The sequence below is a fragment of the Nansenia antarctica genome, assembly GCF_963989245.1.
Source record: "Nansenia antarctica genome assembly, chromosome: 7".
In the NCBI taxonomy this organism is placed as follows: domain Eukaryota; kingdom Metazoa; phylum Chordata; class Actinopteri; order Argentiniformes; family Microstomatidae; genus Nansenia; species Nansenia antarctica.
This window is the reverse complement of record NC_137677.1, coordinates 45,072,411-45,089,956: the sequence shown is the minus strand read 5'-3', so window position 1 is coordinate 45,089,956 and position 17,546 is coordinate 45,072,411. Positions and strand designations below refer to the sequence as shown.

At 40.6% G+C, this 17,546-nt stretch overlaps 1 protein-coding gene across 1 annotated transcript in view; it reads left to right on the top strand.

Moving 5' to 3' along the window:
- The window catches only part of LOC308162643 (low-density lipoprotein receptor-related protein 1B-like), a gene marked incomplete at both ends in the record, with an annotated part of 148,352 nt that overhangs the window by 118,321 nt on the left and 12,485 nt on the right, over positions 1 to 17,546 (top strand). Inside the window, 16 exons of the mRNA XM_080536787.1 lie at positions 1,021 to 1,137; positions 2,581 to 2,687; positions 3,549 to 3,681; positions 5,598 to 5,704; positions 5,825 to 5,957; positions 6,386 to 6,508; positions 6,850 to 6,972; positions 7,758 to 7,901; positions 10,652 to 10,786; positions 11,702 to 11,821; positions 12,241 to 12,482; positions 13,807 to 14,030; positions 14,275 to 14,381; positions 15,148 to 15,264; positions 15,559 to 15,732; positions 16,796 to 16,921. Coding sequence (XP_080392913.1) covers positions 1,021 to 1,137; positions 2,581 to 2,687; positions 3,549 to 3,681; positions 5,598 to 5,704; positions 5,825 to 5,957; positions 6,386 to 6,508; positions 6,850 to 6,972; positions 7,758 to 7,901; positions 10,652 to 10,786; positions 11,702 to 11,821; positions 12,241 to 12,482; positions 13,807 to 14,030; positions 14,275 to 14,381; positions 15,148 to 15,264; positions 15,559 to 15,732; positions 16,796 to 16,921 — 2,232 coding nt within the window. The remainder of the gene's footprint in view (positions 1 to 1,020; positions 1,138 to 2,580; positions 2,688 to 3,548; positions 3,682 to 5,597; positions 5,705 to 5,824; positions 5,958 to 6,385; positions 6,509 to 6,849; positions 6,973 to 7,757; positions 7,902 to 10,651; positions 10,787 to 11,701; positions 11,822 to 12,240; positions 12,483 to 13,806; positions 14,031 to 14,274; positions 14,382 to 15,147; positions 15,265 to 15,558; positions 15,733 to 16,795; positions 16,922 to 17,546) is intronic.

The following is a 17,546-nucleotide window of genomic DNA, read 5'->3' as shown; positions in this document are numbered from 1 at the left end:
CTCCATTGCTCCTTCCCTCCTTCCTTCCCTCGCTTCTCCAGTTGTCATGCTATAACAGAATGTTGCTAGACCTGTCACAGAGGACTTTTGATGTATCTCCTAATTGATTACAGTTTTAATACGGGCATTACCCCTGACAGCTTAACACATGAATGTCTTGGAAAAAGGAGATCTTACTGTGACTTCCAAAAACATTTGGTGGCATTTAGATGGATGGTCTTTTAGACCCAGAAAAGAAAAGAAAAAGGTGTTCTGATATGTCTGATTTAGTGAAAATATAACTTATGCGTAATCCTGACATCAATTAATGAAATGTTCAACAACGAGAAGGGTGAGTCATTTTAATCACCATGTGATAAAGCAGTTATTGCACAACAGTTATTGAATACAAGCTAAGTGGCAGAGCTGTTTTCTCTCTCTCTCTCTCTCTCTCTCTCTCTCTCTCTCTCTCTCTCTCTCTCTCAAACAGTAAATGGAATTTACCAAGCTTCTCTTATAATTGGCCGGTATTTCAGATCTAATTAACCTCTGTGGTCATATTGTACACATTACATTGTGTAAGCCCTATACTGGACTACATGTAAAGGAATGTCATTGCCCTGTAACATGCAGTTATGCAATGATGAGTTATTCTTTCATTCCTTATTTGTACAATTATTTACATTTCCCAAATGCATTGTCTCTTATTTTATCTACAGTAGACTATAACATTGAGTTGAAGTCAACAAATGATCTTAGAAATACTTTCCTTATAGGAATGTCTTAAAAATACTGTTGGAAGTGAATGTTTAATATAGGAATGTTCTTCAGGATCTAAGCAATTGGCAGTTCAGTCAGGTATTTCATCTTACGGTGTGTTAGCCTCTAGAGTAAGAGTATGTTTTAACTGGGTGTCAGACTTGCTCTGGGAAACCCTGAGGAAATGATGATTACACATAGAAATATGATAGCTTGCCATTAATATTCATGCTCTTTGAAGCCATTTTCATCTGTGTGTTTGTTTGTTCCTGATGAAAAAAGATGAAAAGACCTGCGGACCTCATGAATTCCGCTGTGAGAATAACAACTGCATCCCAGACCACTGGAGGTGTGACAGCCAGAACGACTGTGGAGACAACTCAGATGAGCTGAACTGCAGTGAGTACTCTCCTGCTTTAGTTCTCCTCATCACTGTTTGGAAACGTGTGTGTGTGTGTGTGTGGTGTGTGTGTGTGTGTGTGTGTGTGTGTGTGTGTGTGTGTGTGTGTGTGTGTGTGTGTGTGTGTGTGTGGGTGTGTGTGTGTGTGTGTGTGTGTGTGTGTGTGTGTGTGTGTGTGTGGGTGTGTGTGTGTGTGTGTGTGTGTGTGTGTGTGTGTGTGTGTGTGTGTGTGTGTGTGTGTGTGGATGTGTGGGTGTGTGTGTGTGTGTATATGCACTTGACGTTCTTCATGCACTTTGACAGTAAGTATTTGGATCTGTTTGAAGATCTAACTCCCCCCCCCCCCTTGCTGTTTGTGTTTGTATACCATTCCTCTGCTAAACTTTCTAAGAGTTCCCCACTATCTAAGTACGGCAGCTCAGCGGAGCCCTGTTTCAAACCAGGCTATACAGTACCCTCTGAGCATGTTTCTCTCCTCCAGTTTGTATCTTAGGGAAAGCCAGAGCCAAGAAATACTGAACTTTGATGAACTCCCCTCTGTAATTTTTTTAACTCACATTTTTGTTTAGATATTCATCACTATTGGAAGAAAGTTTTATTTACCCTTTTATTTACCCATAAAACGGCATTGTTAAGCCAGCTAAGCCAATCCATACCGCAACTATGCTCTATGGTGTGTGTGTGTGTGTGTGTGTGTGTGTGTGTGTGTGTGTGTGTGTGTGTGTGTGTGTGTGTGTGTGTGTGTGGAGTACTGTATGTATGTATGTACTGTATGTATGGGTTTGTGCTGAGTATGCATAACTTATTTGATTTATTAGGTGCTTATTCCCCCATACCTATTAATGTCACCTAAAATGCAAATAAAGGCCAGTCAAGTGTTGGATGGTAAAGAATTAACCAGGTGTGCTAGCAGACAGGGGAGAGGCTGCAAATCAGATTCTCCTGCAGTGCCTGCTGGGAGCCTCCTTTGAAGCACAGCACATGCACTCCCAGAGTTCGTTAACAGCCCATGATAACAAGAGTAGGACCTATTGTACTGGGTTTGATGCAGCTGTTTAAATATCCTCTAATGTTGTCCTCAGGGACAAGGACAGGCCTAAATGTGCAGAGTGGTGGTTGCCAGATTTTGGGCTCAGGAGTATGCTGTCCGCTCAGTTGTGAGAATAGCTTTGCATTTATTAACATCTTGAACAGACGTGCCAGTTTCATACTCAAACATAATGTTTCTGAATAGCCAACAAATTGTTTGTATTTCCATGGGAATGATCATGCAATGCTAGACAGACAGTTGGTTGCCCCCTAAAAGGGGTCTAGAGGGTGGGTTCTGCTCTCCTATGACACCACTTGTTAGGCTGATGCTGTATGTTTGCCACGTGCAGGGTTAGTTGCTTTTTCATGGTGATTTAAAAGTTAGTTGTGTCTTTGTTCTCTCCTTGACCCAGAACCAGTGACCTGCAATCACAAGGACTTTGCATGCGCGAACGGGGACTGCATATCCGCTCGATTCCGCTGTGATGGAGACTACGACTGCATTGATAATTCAGATGAGGTTAGTGACAATAAAAAAAGGTGTTTATCGCAACCTTGTGTCTACTGTGTGAACTGACTGATTTTTCTCTGGAAATCATGGTTGCATGTGCATATTTAAGGTAAAATAAAAGTATGTATTCAGTGAGTTGCCAATGTCAAGTTGCTAAATTATTATATTGCATTACAGTTGCAATACTGTATGCATCATCATATTATCATTTTAAAATGTGGATCTTAACTAATGCATGGATGACTGTACTGGACATTCACATTAAGCTTTCACTATGATTCAAATGTGTAGTATACTGCAAGCTAACTCAAGTATTGCATTAACCAGCTTTGCGTGAGAGTTGTTTGTGGGTGGGTGAACTATTCATGAAAAATTACCTAATCAGTAGAAAATATTCATATCTCTATTGTACCTAATTTAAAGAGAGATGCCTGGAATTGCCCATTTATTCCTCTCTGTGATTTATTGCTCTCTTAACAAACCGCAACAGCAATTGCATGAATTAATCTCCTCTATTTGCAGAAATACAACCCCCATCAATCCGTTATTGTGTGTGGTCTGAATGACGGCTTTCAGGGTCAAAACAGAAAAGAGTAGTGTATATTTATTTTCTTGAGTAAACAGTTGTTAACACAGCATGGTCTTTGTTGTAAACAGTGATCTTGGACCCGATGCATCTCCACCTACTCTACTGTAGATCTGGCTAATAAAGCAATTATGTCTAATTGTGTGTAAACACCCACCAACTCTGCCACCCTGACCTTAGTGGAATAACATAGAAACTCTGAGACAACGGAGTCATCTACGGTTTATGTTGAATATGAGCTCATTGTAATTCACAGCCTCTTCCCCTGTGCTGTATGTCTGCAGAAAGACTGTGAGGCGCGTTGTGCTGAGGACCAGTTTCAGTGTCTCAACAACCTCTGCATCTCACTCAAGTGGCTCTGTGATGGTCAAGAGGACTGCAAGACGGGGGAGGACGAGAGAAGCTGTCAGGGAACCGGTACATGAGGGCCCACTTGCTTTATAACTACACGGATGTCTCATCTCGTTCATGGACGGCATCATGCATTATGTAATCCTGTAAAAAAAGAAACTATTACTGTGCAGTATATATACTGTTCTTTGAAGGAAACCTTTCCCCAAAACTTTTTGGAGTATGAAATTGAAGTGGTTGTTAACAAGCTGACAGTCACTGCAGAGCCTGTCAGACATACTCACAGTAGCCTTGCAGTATCTCTTGTTAAAACCTGGATGAAGTTAGAGTTTTTAAATTGCAGTTTGTATTTAATAGGGAGTGTGTAAGGATGGGGAATTTCTAGGGAATCGGGTGACTTTTCCCTCAAAGAAGGTGCAAGGCAGTGTAAAGAAGCTAGCTTGATATTGAATCCCTTTACATCGTCTATAAGAAAAGACCTTGTATTCTTGTGAGGAGCAGCTACAGCAGTTCATTGTGACCTCACCCAGAATCCCAGTGGTGATGATTTGATGGGTGGGTGTGAGACCACTAAGGCACTTCATTCAGCAGCAGGTAGCACACAGCATGCTTTAGCCAGAGGCAAAACACCATCTATCGAGCGACAGTACAAAGTTTAAGTCAGACGTTTACGTACACCCTAGCCAAATAAATGTAAACTCGCTTTTCACTATCCCTGACATTTACTTTAACAATGTGAAGTGTCAGAATAATAGTAGAGAGGATGATTTCTTTCAGCTTGTATTTCTTTCATCACATTCACAGTGGGTCAGACGTTTACATACACTTAGTTAGTATTTGGTAGCATTGCCTTTAACTCCAATACCTTGATTTTGTTGTCCTTAAGCTATTTTGTCACAACTTTGGAAGTATGCTTGGGGTCATTGTCCATTAAGACTAATTTGCGACCAAGCTTTAACTTCCTGGCAGATGCTGTGAGATGTTGCTTCAATATATCCACATAATTTTCCTTCCTCATGATGCCATCTACTTTATGAAGTGCACCACTCCCTCCTGCAGCAAAGCACCCCCACGACATGATCCTATCACACCCGTGCTGCACGGTTGGGATGGTGTTCTTCGGCTTGCAAGCCTCCCCCTTTTTCCTCCCAAAATAATCTTTGAACACATGTGCAGTTGCAAAGCCATAGTCTGGCTTTTTTTATGGCGGTTTTGGAGCTGTGGCTTATTTTTTTTAAACTTCTGACTCACTGGAATTGTGACGACAGCTGATGAAACCGGCAAACGACTATACGTTAAATTTGATTGGTTGCCGACTAGTTCTCGGTTTCGCCAGCTGCCGTCACAATTGTGATATATTAAATTGTAAGTGAAATAGGGGCGGCTGTGGCGCAGGAGGTAGTGGTAATGATTGTAAGGTCGGCAGATTGGCAGTTCGAACCCTGGCTGGCCAAATGTCGAGGTGTCCTTGGGATAGACACTGAACCCAAATTGCTCCCAATAAGCGGGCCGGCGCCTTGCATGGTAGCTTGCTACCATTGGTGTGTGAATGTGTGTGTGAATGGGTGAATGAGAGGCCATTGTAAAGCGCTTTGGAATAAGGCGCTATATAAGTCAGTCCATTTACCATTTATTTACCATATAAATAATCTGTCTGTAAACATTTTGGGGAAACAATTATTTGTGTCATGCACAAAGTAGATGCCCTAACCATCTTGCCAAAACTATAGTTAGTTAACATGAAATCTGTGGACTTCAACCTAAGTGTATGTAAACTTCCGACTTCAACTGTATATGCTCTCTGCCCTGCACTACTGTTTCAATAAGGAATACAGTGTTGTTCTATTTTTCGGTTAATATCGTGGACAATAAGAGAGACATTTCAACCTCTCCGATGCTATGGATGGATGATGTCATTATTATTTGTGAACTGAGTATACAGTCATTGGAAAGCTGTGTTCTCCTGGTGTGGATGTTTCCAGTGGTCCCCTCCTGTTCCCTGAATGAGTATGTGTGTGCCAGTGGAGGGTGCGTCTCAGCCAGCTTGAGGTGTGACGGACAGGACAACTGTCGGGACGGATCCGATGAGGTTGGTGTGGCCCTGCTTAGAACTTTATCCAAACACATGCAGTACAGTTTGAGCATGGTTTGAATGAGTTGTACATCCCCACTAGGAGAGGCTGATTGCCTTGTGTTTTCACGTTGACAGATTGGCTGTGTGAAGGAGTGCCGAGAAGATGAGTTCCTGTGTCTAAACCACGCCCACTGTATCCCACAGCGATGGCGCTGTGATGATGTGTTTGACTGTGTGGATCACAGTGATGAGGAGAACTGCAGCCAAGGTATGACAGGGTGTAGTATTTTCCCCCTGTGTCCGGGGTTTAACCAGCCTTTTTTCTACCACTACTGTACATCCCAGATGGTCACTCTCCATGTGAAGAAGATTAAGCTCATAACAATACTGTGATAGCTATATGGAACATATGCCTGTCAATGTGATGTACATGTTTATTACTTGCTAATTACCTCATGGAATAATTAATTAATTGCTTTTCCAATGAAATAGTAGGGTTTAAATAATTCAACTTAAATGTGTGTTATACACATTTTCATATTTAAGATGATTCACATTCTCATTCTGGCAAAGAAAGGTCACTTTGTTAATAAGATACTCTTTCACATAGGCACAATGTTCTGTTGAGGTCTGATATTCTGATGTACTTAAAGGGAGAGAAACATATTTTATATCAATATCACTGTGTAATTGCAGGTGCTTTCTTCTGTCGTGCCGATGAGTTCATTTGCAACAACACCTTGTGCAAGCTCCACGCATGGGTCTGCGACGGCAAGGATGACTGTGGAGATAACTCCGACGAGGACAAAGAGCTGTGTGGTGAGTTGAAACAATAAATCTCATTCAAAGACCTTTCTCAAGTGTTTTTGATGGATTAGGTATTATTTTCTTATTTCACATAAGGGTTAGGTTATGGTATATTCATGGTTGAGTTTAAAGAAAAAGGTATATTGAATAGAGATTTTGAATGAATGAATGAATGAATGAATGGTCTTTATTGTCATTGATATAGTACAGGTACCAAACAACGAAATTTGGGAGGGGTGGCTCCCCTGGTGCTAGGAAAGAATTATTATTATTTTTTATTTTTTTTACATTTTGCACACTACTCTTTAGATTAGATTTGACTGAAACCCAGTGTGTGTGCCTTTCCTCTCCAGCTAAACTTCCCTGCCCCCCCACACGGCCATACAGATGCAGAAATGACCGTGTGTGTCTGCGTCCTGACCAAGTGTGTAACAAAGTGGATGACTGCGGCGATAACTCTGATGAGGAGGAATGTGGTGAGCTTACACCAGCTCTGATCTGACAGGTTTGAAAAGAAATGCAGAACTAAGGGAGATATTATATTTAAACATGACTTTCTATGTGTAAGAACAGCTAAAAAGTGGTGTTAATGTAAGATTGCTTTGATGTTTCATCCGTAGAAACTCAAAGCAGCATTATGTCTTTGAATCTCACATGAGCCAACTTTCTAAAGATAACTCAAAGCGTTTTTCCAGTGCATATTCCAACCCAGTCTCCAAAATACTATGTTTTGGGGGTTCATTTCTGCATACCAAAGATATGTCCTGTGTGAATGTATTGTCTAGCTATACTGGCATGTAAATACGAAAGGCAGAACACCGCCCGACTTGCAACCCGAACATTGCAGGTTTTTATTGTGCTTGGGACACTTTTTTGTGCTAATTCTTATTGCGTGTGCTAATACCTTCCCCTGAAAACTTACCCTTAAGCACTCAAAGCTGTGCCTAATACTGCCGAATCGCCACGCAAGTCATAACTCACTTAACTCTTCGTTAAGTATCTGGCAATTCATATAATTCTCACGCATTTACAGTGTGTATGTACAGTATCTTCGGTTATTGATGTATCTTACAGCACCACACATGGTCAACGCTAATATAGCTAGATAATACGTGCACACAGAACATAACCTGTGTATTTGCGGAAGCGATCAGAACCCAGAATGTATTCCGTTGGAGACTATGTTGGCATACTCCTCGCCTCTGTGATGCTGCTTCTGCTGTCCTTTGACTTGTCTTTTGTGTCCCGCTGTGTCCCATAGCAGAGGTGGTGACTGGCAGGCCGAGGCCCTGTGGGAAGACAGAGTTCACCTGTAGTAACCAGCACTGCATCCCTGCCCAGCTACAATGCGACCTCTTCAGCGACTGTGGGGACGGGGATTCGGACGAGCAGGACTGCAAGGCCTGTATGTGGGCTCTCCGCATGATGACACAGATCATTGTCCTGCATCATCCACCATTATCCATCATCCACTATTATTGTCGCTGTGATTTAATCAACTCTACGGCTCAACTGTAGGGGTGTGCTATGAGTATGAACATGTTGGATGTGATGTCTAAACATGTATGGTAATACGCAGGGTTCGAGTTATAAGCTGAGCTTTGTGGGGGTCTGCAAAATAACAGTGCGAAATGTTCTCATGCACGCGCGCGAATCATGCCCACACAGCGATGGGACTTACGAGTTTTAATTAGCCATAGGCTACTCATTTCACCACATCAACACCACCACATGAAACAACAGCTATAAGCGATAGTCACGGGTATCTCGGCCAATAATGTTGTTGTTTTTGCTATACAGTCCATTCAGTTTTCCTGTTAGCACGACACATTGTCCACATCTCCATTTCCAGTGACATCGCACCTGACATAAATAACCATGTATGCTCGTCCATGAATTGTGCTTTCATCTAATGTTATGCTACTACTCAAGTGATTTGACATTAGAAATGAATTTGTTTCATCTCTTGTGCAATGTGCTCTACAATCTGGGCACATGAATGATCGGATCGGTGAGCAGGGGCCAACTGTCGTGCCATTCATCTCATTAAGTTTCATAATTGGATTCAGTTTTGTATAAGGCATCCTTTCTTTAGCGACAGTATAGGCTGCCCTGAACGAACTAGCTGTCTCCTTGTATACTGGAGGTGAGTTCTGCTACTTTCTTCGGAAGCACTTGCTTTTGTTTGAGCTCTGCTATTTCAACAGTTTCAACGTTAAGTGTCATAACAGGTGCAGCTGAATTCAAGTTTGGTTTCTTGGATTTCTAGGCTTGTCGACTCGGTCGGCAGCAGTGGCCTTTTTTGGGTCGGCATGATAGCTAGCTACTGAATGTTTTCTTCTCAATAATCGTGTTTTCACGTTCGCAAGCTCTCAACGATCATATTCTGCTGTTGCAAAATATTCTACTGCGCCCCATAGTGTCTTGGTGGTAAAGTGCAGGCAGTCAAAGGCATACTGTCATTCACAGGAGATGAATGCTGGTGCGCGTAGTTCTTTTGGAAAACGTGTTTATTTTAGAATATTTATCATATAAATAAATATAAATAATACTCATTACATTGACATTTTTGAACAAATAATGGTTGTGGTAATGTATTATTAGCGACCCCCACAGATGTATGATTTTACTGCTTTCATGGGAGCTCAGACCTTCCTTATGGGAGCTCAGCTCCCATTGGCTCCCACATAACTCGAACCCTGGTAATACGTGTCTATAACCCCTTTTACACATACGAGCCTTCTCAGTAGATTCCATGGAATTTCCCTGTTACGGTGTATGTGTGAATGCGACTGACCAGGGAAATCCTCTCAGGATACAATTACCCTGGTCGGGACCTTGTATAATTCGATGGAATTTACAGGGAAGGTTTCTGTGTGAATAGAAGACCGAACATTTCCTGGTCCGGCACGCAAAGGGTTACGTATGTCTGACGTAAGACGTTTTCACATGGAACAAGTTAACCAATCACAGCGAGTAGTTTCTCACTTGGTACTTTTGGTTTGCTCCGCTGATGTTAGGGAGTTGGCTACTTAACCCACATCACATCAGCCAAAGTAGAGATAAATATAATTCTACAACTGCATACTACTTTGTTTCCAATCATAGTTAGCTAGATTACTTACTTAGCTAGCTTACTTACTTATCAAATGTACATTTTGTGATATAGACGCATTACAGAGCAGTGCACACACACACCAGCTCCTCCCAAAGCTGTCCTGCATCGCAGTCAGCAGGGAGAGAGCCCACAGCGCAGAGCGCATAAGAACTGCCCCAGACCCTGAATATCGCTACTACTAAATATAATTCCACAACTGGACACTACTTCATTTCCAATCATAGTGGAGGTATGATATATGGTAGATACATATACAGTATATGGTATATGGCAGTCTCACATGCCTGTCTCGTTCGAATCATGTCTACCACGTTCCAGTTCTGCATCCAGTTGAATGCGTGATTCAAGTAGCTTGTGTAAACCCGGGGCAGCCAATATAATTCCACAACTGGATAGTACTTTGTTTCCAATCATAGTTCGCTAGGTTACTTACTTAGCTAGCTTACTTACTTATCGAATGTACATTTTGTGACACCATCTCCTCCCAGCTGTCCTGCATCGCGCAGCCCGTATTATGCTTACCATCACCAAGTTCTCCCGTACTGTGCTTTTGGACTAGTATAGTATGTTTATATCAACGGTATATAAGTGCTTTAGTTTAGCGAGCGAACTTGGTAATGGTAAGTATGAGTTGACTCGCTGTTAAATGAATGTGAAAAATATGATGATAAATACATATAAAACAGAGATATGGTGTATGGCAGGCTCATGCGCCTGTCTCGTTTCAGTTCTGCATCTACCGGTAGTTGAATGCGTGATTCAAGTAGCTCGTGCAGACCCGAGAATTCCATTGACTTGTGTGAAAAGGAGCAACACGGCAATTGTCGGGCATTTAGCGCTTGTGTGAACAGCGGAAATCACTGGCGGACCCGGGTTGGGATTCCATGTAATTTACAGGGAACTATGTGTGAAAAGGGCTTATGTTTACTGTGTGTAATTCTGCTATAAATGCAGTACAGTAGATGTTTGTGTAGCTGTCATACATCAAACGTGGATTATCATGTGTAATCTAAGTGTTGTCTCCAATCTCTCAATAGTTTCTAAAGGAGATGTATGTGGAAAGAAAACAAATCCATGTGGGGAGGATGCAATTTGCAATCAAACAAACACAAGTGCGTTATGCCAATGCAAACCAGGCTTCAAGAGGAACCAAAAGACTGGGCAATGTGAAGGTACTGTATGGCCTTGTGTTCTTCACTGCACAGTATGACAAATAGCTTATACCATTCAAATGTAATTGTTGACATGAAATGTTTTAGTCAATCAATGTGCCTTCAGTTTATATATACACAGCTGTAGTTGATATATACACTGTATGTACAGTGATGTAGTGGAGTAAACACAGGTAAATGCTTCTTATTTACCTTTTCAGGGGGTGAATAGCATTTACCTTCCTTTACTTACAGTACATCCCTATTAACATGACCTGGTAGTTGTCTGTCCAAAATAGAAGCCCACATTCCATGATTTATTTGTATTCAGCTCATTCAGTATGTGTTAGTCAGTAGCTTTCACTCAATTATATGTTAGCCCATTCATTTTCAATTAACTTAAGCAATTATGGATTGCATAGTTTGGTTGCATAATTTATTTTTGGAAAATTATAGCTGCAATTATACATGGAGCCAGAGACCTGACAATTGTCTCATGTTTATTGCTTTTGTACTTTGTACTCATTGCTTCCGTGCAGGGTATAAAGTATTGGGGTACTGCCTGGAAATAATTTCCTCTTTAGTAATGGGTCATGACTTTGCTCATCAGAGTGGAAAACAAGGCATATATAATCCTATTTTAGACACCGTACTGTTGTGTCATCACAGTAGCTAACCTTTGATCTGAATGTGACTCATTAAGTGTCACCCAGTACGGATTTAATGTGTCAAGTTCAATCAGTCTTAGAAATGATTATTGTTATCTCCTTAAGTATCCTTGTCACATCCTATTATAAATCTTAGGAAACACATACTGTACTCTATCTCTTATTTGGCAATATTAACATAATGATTTGACAAAAAGTCACGTAACCCTAATTTTTCAGATACTGTATATTTACTGACTGAATGTTTTTCTTTTCCTTTTCTTTGTAGAAATCAATGAGTGTCTTCAGTTTGACACATGTGCTCACTATTGCACAAACACTAAAGGATCGTTCAAATGTACTTGTGACAGAAATTTCAAGGAAGTCAATGGCAACTGTATAGCAAAAGGTATGGGACCTATGATTTGAACGTTTTCTATATATATATATATTATAGTATATAAAAGTATATTTTACTTCACAAGATCCACTATTACTGTTTAGTATCAATAGATAAATGTTCTTATTGTCTAATTATACCAAGAGCCTCGCTTAGTACAATATGTATTTCCGTGCACTGATGGTGTTGTATGTTTTTGAATATGATATAATCATTGTTACAGTAAATGCTTGGTCTTGTACAGTAGCTTTGTGATTACTATCCTGATCAATTATGACTATGTGATGAATGTTTAGGACCTAATTGCTTATATTAGACAGTGTGTTTAGTGTTTTTGTGAATGAAATGATGTCAATCTGTTGTCTAAAACCCCAAATGGAATTTAGCCACTTTTCATTTTTTTTGCATATTAATAACTCAACGGGCAGGACCAGAAGATCGAGTGCTCTACATAGCTAATGACACTGAAATCCGAAGTTTTGTGTATCCATTTAACCAGAGCCATGGACACAAACTACTCACTCGCATTGAGGACAATGCCCGCATTATTGGGATGGATGCTCTGTTTCACCAGCAAAAGTTTATCTGGGCTACCCAGTTTAACCCTGGTGGGCTTTTTTACAAAGAAATCCTAGACAGAAGTCAAACTAAAACTAATGTTGGAATCATAGTAAGTATATCCAAGATTTAGGTCGAAGGTTGTTGTTGTTGTTGTTGTTGTTGTTGTTGTTGTTGTTGTTGTTGTTGTTGTTGTTTTTTCGGAGGGGGGGGGGGGTGATATCTATTTTATGGACCTAGACTATTTTCAGACTTACTGTTTAGTAGCTTTATTACAAGAGATGCATGAACCTGTCTCACTATTCTAAATCCATTAAATCGTTGCCTTGGTTATTACATTTCAACACAATGAATTGTCAGTATTGAGTTATAGCAGTGACATCTTTACTCATCTATAACTCTCATTTGTGCCTGTGAGGCAAATACATTAACAGATAACATTAGCAAGGTGCCACACAAGTTCTTATTCCCAGGATTTAATGATCACAGTTTATGAACTGATAAAGTTTGTGAAACCAGCCCATTGTTTTAAGATACATTACACACATCTTTCAATGTCAGTTGATGGTGTGTTTAATATTAGAACCACTATGTGAATTGATCTGACATATGAACCAAGTCTACCAATTTACCCATGGCATCAATGTTATATTGGAACAAGAACATTTTATGAAGTAAATTATTTACATTTCAAAATTATAGCATAGTAGCCATAGCCTACATATTGTAAAACAAATCTGGTAGTTGATAGACATTTGTGACGGGGCCTGGTGAAAAAGTAGGGCAAGATGTTTCAGTTTTTATGAAAGTGCAGATTGTAAGCTTTCAAATGATGTGTCATGCATTGAAATTGTTGAAGAAGATATGCTTATTTGAATGTTGGTACACCTCAAACCAAATACCAACTCGCTCTGAATAAAAACACACACACACAGCTGCTGATAGCTATCAGCTAAGAAGAAACATTGCTATGAACCTCTAACTGCATGCTTAGCACATCACAACATGCTGATAGAACATCAACATGCTAAAAACACACACACACAAACACACACACAAAACTATTAATATGAACTATTATATAATTAGATGATCCTTGCAAGCCATGTATCACTTACCCAGTAGCCTACAACTATACAATGAATCCAATTCACAAATTATAAGTATTTAGTGATCCTAAAACTGTTGTTTGTTATATCGAGTGGGCTCTTCAACACTTAAACTTGCGATATATGCCCAAAAAACTGAAAACATTTTAAATTATTTTTTTTAAAGAACCTTTTTGGTAATTTGCATGATTTGAGAATTCCCGACATCCGGACCTTTTCACCAAACTGTGTCACGTTTAATTAAAATGTTGATAAGCGCGCGTGAGTAAATGTTAATAAAGTTATGGCAGTTTAACAAGATGCCTCACATTTGACTGTTCCTTGCAGTGTTCAGACTTCCGTAGACCCAGAGATGTGTCAGCTGACTGGATTACAGGAAATATCTATTGGACAGACCACTCTCGGATGCACTGGTTCAGTTATTACACAGCCCACTGGACTAAGTTGAGATACTCCATAAATGTGGGCCAGCTCAGGGGACCAAATTGCACACGTCTGATAACTGACATTGCAGGAGAGCCTTATGCCATCGCTGTCAACCCAGCCCGGGGGTAAGATTGTCCATTTAGATGGTCTTAATTCCATCATTATGTTGTCACTTTGTTGCCTTGTTTTACAACAGCTCTGAATGTTATGCTGAGGACAAGTGTGCAATATTTTCCAACGGTATCCAACATTGTTTTCATTACTGATTTGTTAAGTGTTCACAGGGATTCCAATATGTGTGCATGAAATCCCATGTTATCCATAAAGGCTAGATGCTATGGGGAACTGCTTTTTTGTGCCCCTGTACAGGATGATATACTGGACAGTGATTGGTGATCACTCCCACATTGAGGAGTCTGCTATGGATGGGTCCATGCGCAGGGTCCTCTTGGAGAAAAATCTCAGGAGGCCCACAGGTATCTTTCCATTTTTAACAATGATTCAGCTAAGTAAAGTGTGAAGGCTTGAAGAGATCCATAGTGGACTCCGACACATCAACTATCAAATTGATGCATACAAATATGTATTTTTAAAACCATACAGTACATGTAATTTCACTGAAATGTGTTTGGGAAGGTAGAGCTATTAGAAATAAGGCCATGGTAAAAAGTAAACGAACGGCTCTGACACACCAAACCTGTTGTGGCGTCCTATGGGAGGCACTTAGTGCTGATCTACTTTTTAAAAGATGGTTTGGCCTCCTTTAATGTAAGGGACCCATGCACTGTCTCGGCCACGGAAGGGGAAATTCATCATCTGTGGAAAAACGGAAACCTATTTAATCGCCTTAGCAACATCGTTGTTCATCCAGTCAAACTCATGAAACATGAGTGTGAAATTAGGAGTCACTTTTTATAAAGGGTAATGTAGGACATACTTTAACTACAAAAGTCTGTCATCAAATGAAAAACACATTTGGTAGCATGTTTCTACATCAACACTAATTACTTGTTATAAAGAATTTGACTGCTTAGACAAAGACTGTAAAGCTGCCAGTTGAATAAATGCACTGTCTCCTATTCTGGAGCCTCTATGTAACTTTGACAGTGCAATCTATGCAATTGTGTTCAAATATTTCAAGAACCACTGTTTAGACCTGAGGGCTCCTGGAATGAAGGCGTCCATATTGATCTTTGCACAATTCATAAGGCAAATAAATCTCTTCCTTTCATCATCCCCTAGGTCTGGCGATCGATTACTTCAGCCAACGTTTGTATTGGGCGGATCCTGAGCTCTCTGAGATAGGGAGTGTGAGATTGGATGGGTCGGACCCTCTGGTGACAATCAGTGACAGCCACGGTAACATCAACCATAGAGCAAAGCGTTTTTTCTGTCAGTAGAACATAGCACACAGTATCAAAGTGGTCGTTTAATTTCGTCTACATTTTATCGACAGATTTTCACAATAACATTGTATTTGTGGCTATAGCAACCTAAACAATGGGTGCAACTTTCTGCCCACACAGCACAGATTTATTTTAGCTGCCCTCGGCAGCTCATTAAAACCAAAACAATGTGTACTTGGTCATTGTTGATTGTTGTTGATTTGTTTTTCCCATATTGTATTGACTGTTTTCACTATTATGTTTTCAGGAATATCCCAGCCATATAGGATTGATATATTTGAAGACTACATTTATGGAACTGGGCTAAAACATGAGGTCTTCAGAGTCCACAAGTATGGCAAACAGCCTGTGGAGTTTTTCCAGTTGGGTCTAGAGAAAACTACCAATGTCATGATCTCCCATCGGTACAAACAGCAAGATGGTAAATAAAATGTGCTGCCGAATTTCTTTTGAATGCAGCATGAGCACCATGGGAAATGTATTGAAATTACCAGGCTAATAATTATATCTAAGTTCTATATTTAATCTGCCAGTTGAACAGACTTTATGCTTTTGAGATGGTATAAGCTTGGGCAACTAACAAGATTTTAGTAACGAAACCCCAACATACAGCTCTTCTGGCTGGTTCCCTGTTATACCCAAGAGGTCCGTATCACAAGGAAAAAAAGCACATGGACTGTATGTGGATCCGGCTCCGGGCTAGGAGAGCGCCTTCTTCCATCCATTGTTTGCCCTTTTTCAAGTGTGGGACATGAAAGAGTCATCACATCTCACAGATTGGACCAATCGATGTTGTGCTTACTATGTCTACCCACTTCTCTTTTGCAGCAGACCGTGGTTGCTATTTGTTACCTCTGTAGTGCTAATGCTCGAGAGGCATCAGACAGATCAGTCTTGGTTGGGTTTTTTCAGTAAAGGCCAGCTGAGCCATTCCCCAAAGACTCATTAGTCCAGCGATGTAGTCTTTGGGCAGATGTGCGCAGCTAGCAAAAAGCTATGACTGTGAGGTTTGATGTCTTCAGCAAAATACTGACACCCATTTCTTTCACTGCTTTGATCCCAATGATCCCTACACCCCCAAACACAGAAATCTATGTCATCGAAGAACATTTTTTTTCTGTCTGATTGAAAACGCAACACTTCAATTGATTTATCTGAGCAATGTGGCAGCATATAGTGCACTTTACACATTCTGCTCACTAGCCAGCCACACAGTTCCTCAAGGGACCATAATGAAATGTGGACCATGTCTCTTGTTGATTGTGTCTACAAATTAATCTAGCATTCAGTCAATGATAGGTTTTAGCATCCTCTCCTCTGTTTTGAAAGAAATATATATTTTCCTGATACAGAACATTTGAAACGTGTTTGTTTTGATAAAGAATAATGACTAGAATAGCCCCAAAAAACTGCAAATGTGTTGTTTGACAAAATGCCATTTTCTTTCTTTTTCTGTCACATTTGATTATTTCCTGTTTCTCCAGTGGCCAATCCTTGCCTAAGAATAAGCTGTGACTTCATCTGTCTGCTGAACCCAGCGGGTGCTACCTGCATTTGCCCAGAGGGGAAGGTGTTGGTCAATGGCACCTGCAGTGATGTTAACATCTCAGGTAGGCCTCTGAACATTTCACAACTAGGGTTGAATAGCGGGAACCGGATTCCCGAGATTTCCCACTGAAACACATTACTGTTTCCCTGAGATAAATAATTGCGATAACTGTGAAAAATTACTATTAAAATTATTATTTCTTTGGACAGCGTGTCATGAAATGTAATCTCGGATCCCAGAATCTCATCTTTTGATTGAGATTCTGGGGGCACGGGGAGTAAAAAGTAAAAATGTGCGATGAAAACATCATAGCTGTAGAAGTTTTGACTCTGATCTTCGTCGGACGGTTAAATGGTAAATGGAGTGCACTTATATAGAGCCTTTATCCAAAGCGCTTTACAACGGCCTCTCATTCACCCATTCACACACCAATGGCGGCAAGCTACCATGCAAGGCGCCAGCCCGCTCACTGGGAGCAATTTGGGGTTCAGTGTGTTGCCCAAGGACACTTCGACATGTGGCCAGCCAGGGCTCGAACCACCAATCTGCCAACCTTGCAATCATTAGACGGTGGCTCTACCTCCTGCACCACAGCCGTCCCACGGTTGTCTCCTTTGCCTATTTCTCTTGCAAATAAAGAGAGTAAGCAAGCTAATTTTGACCACATCCAGAGTTGGAGATTAAGT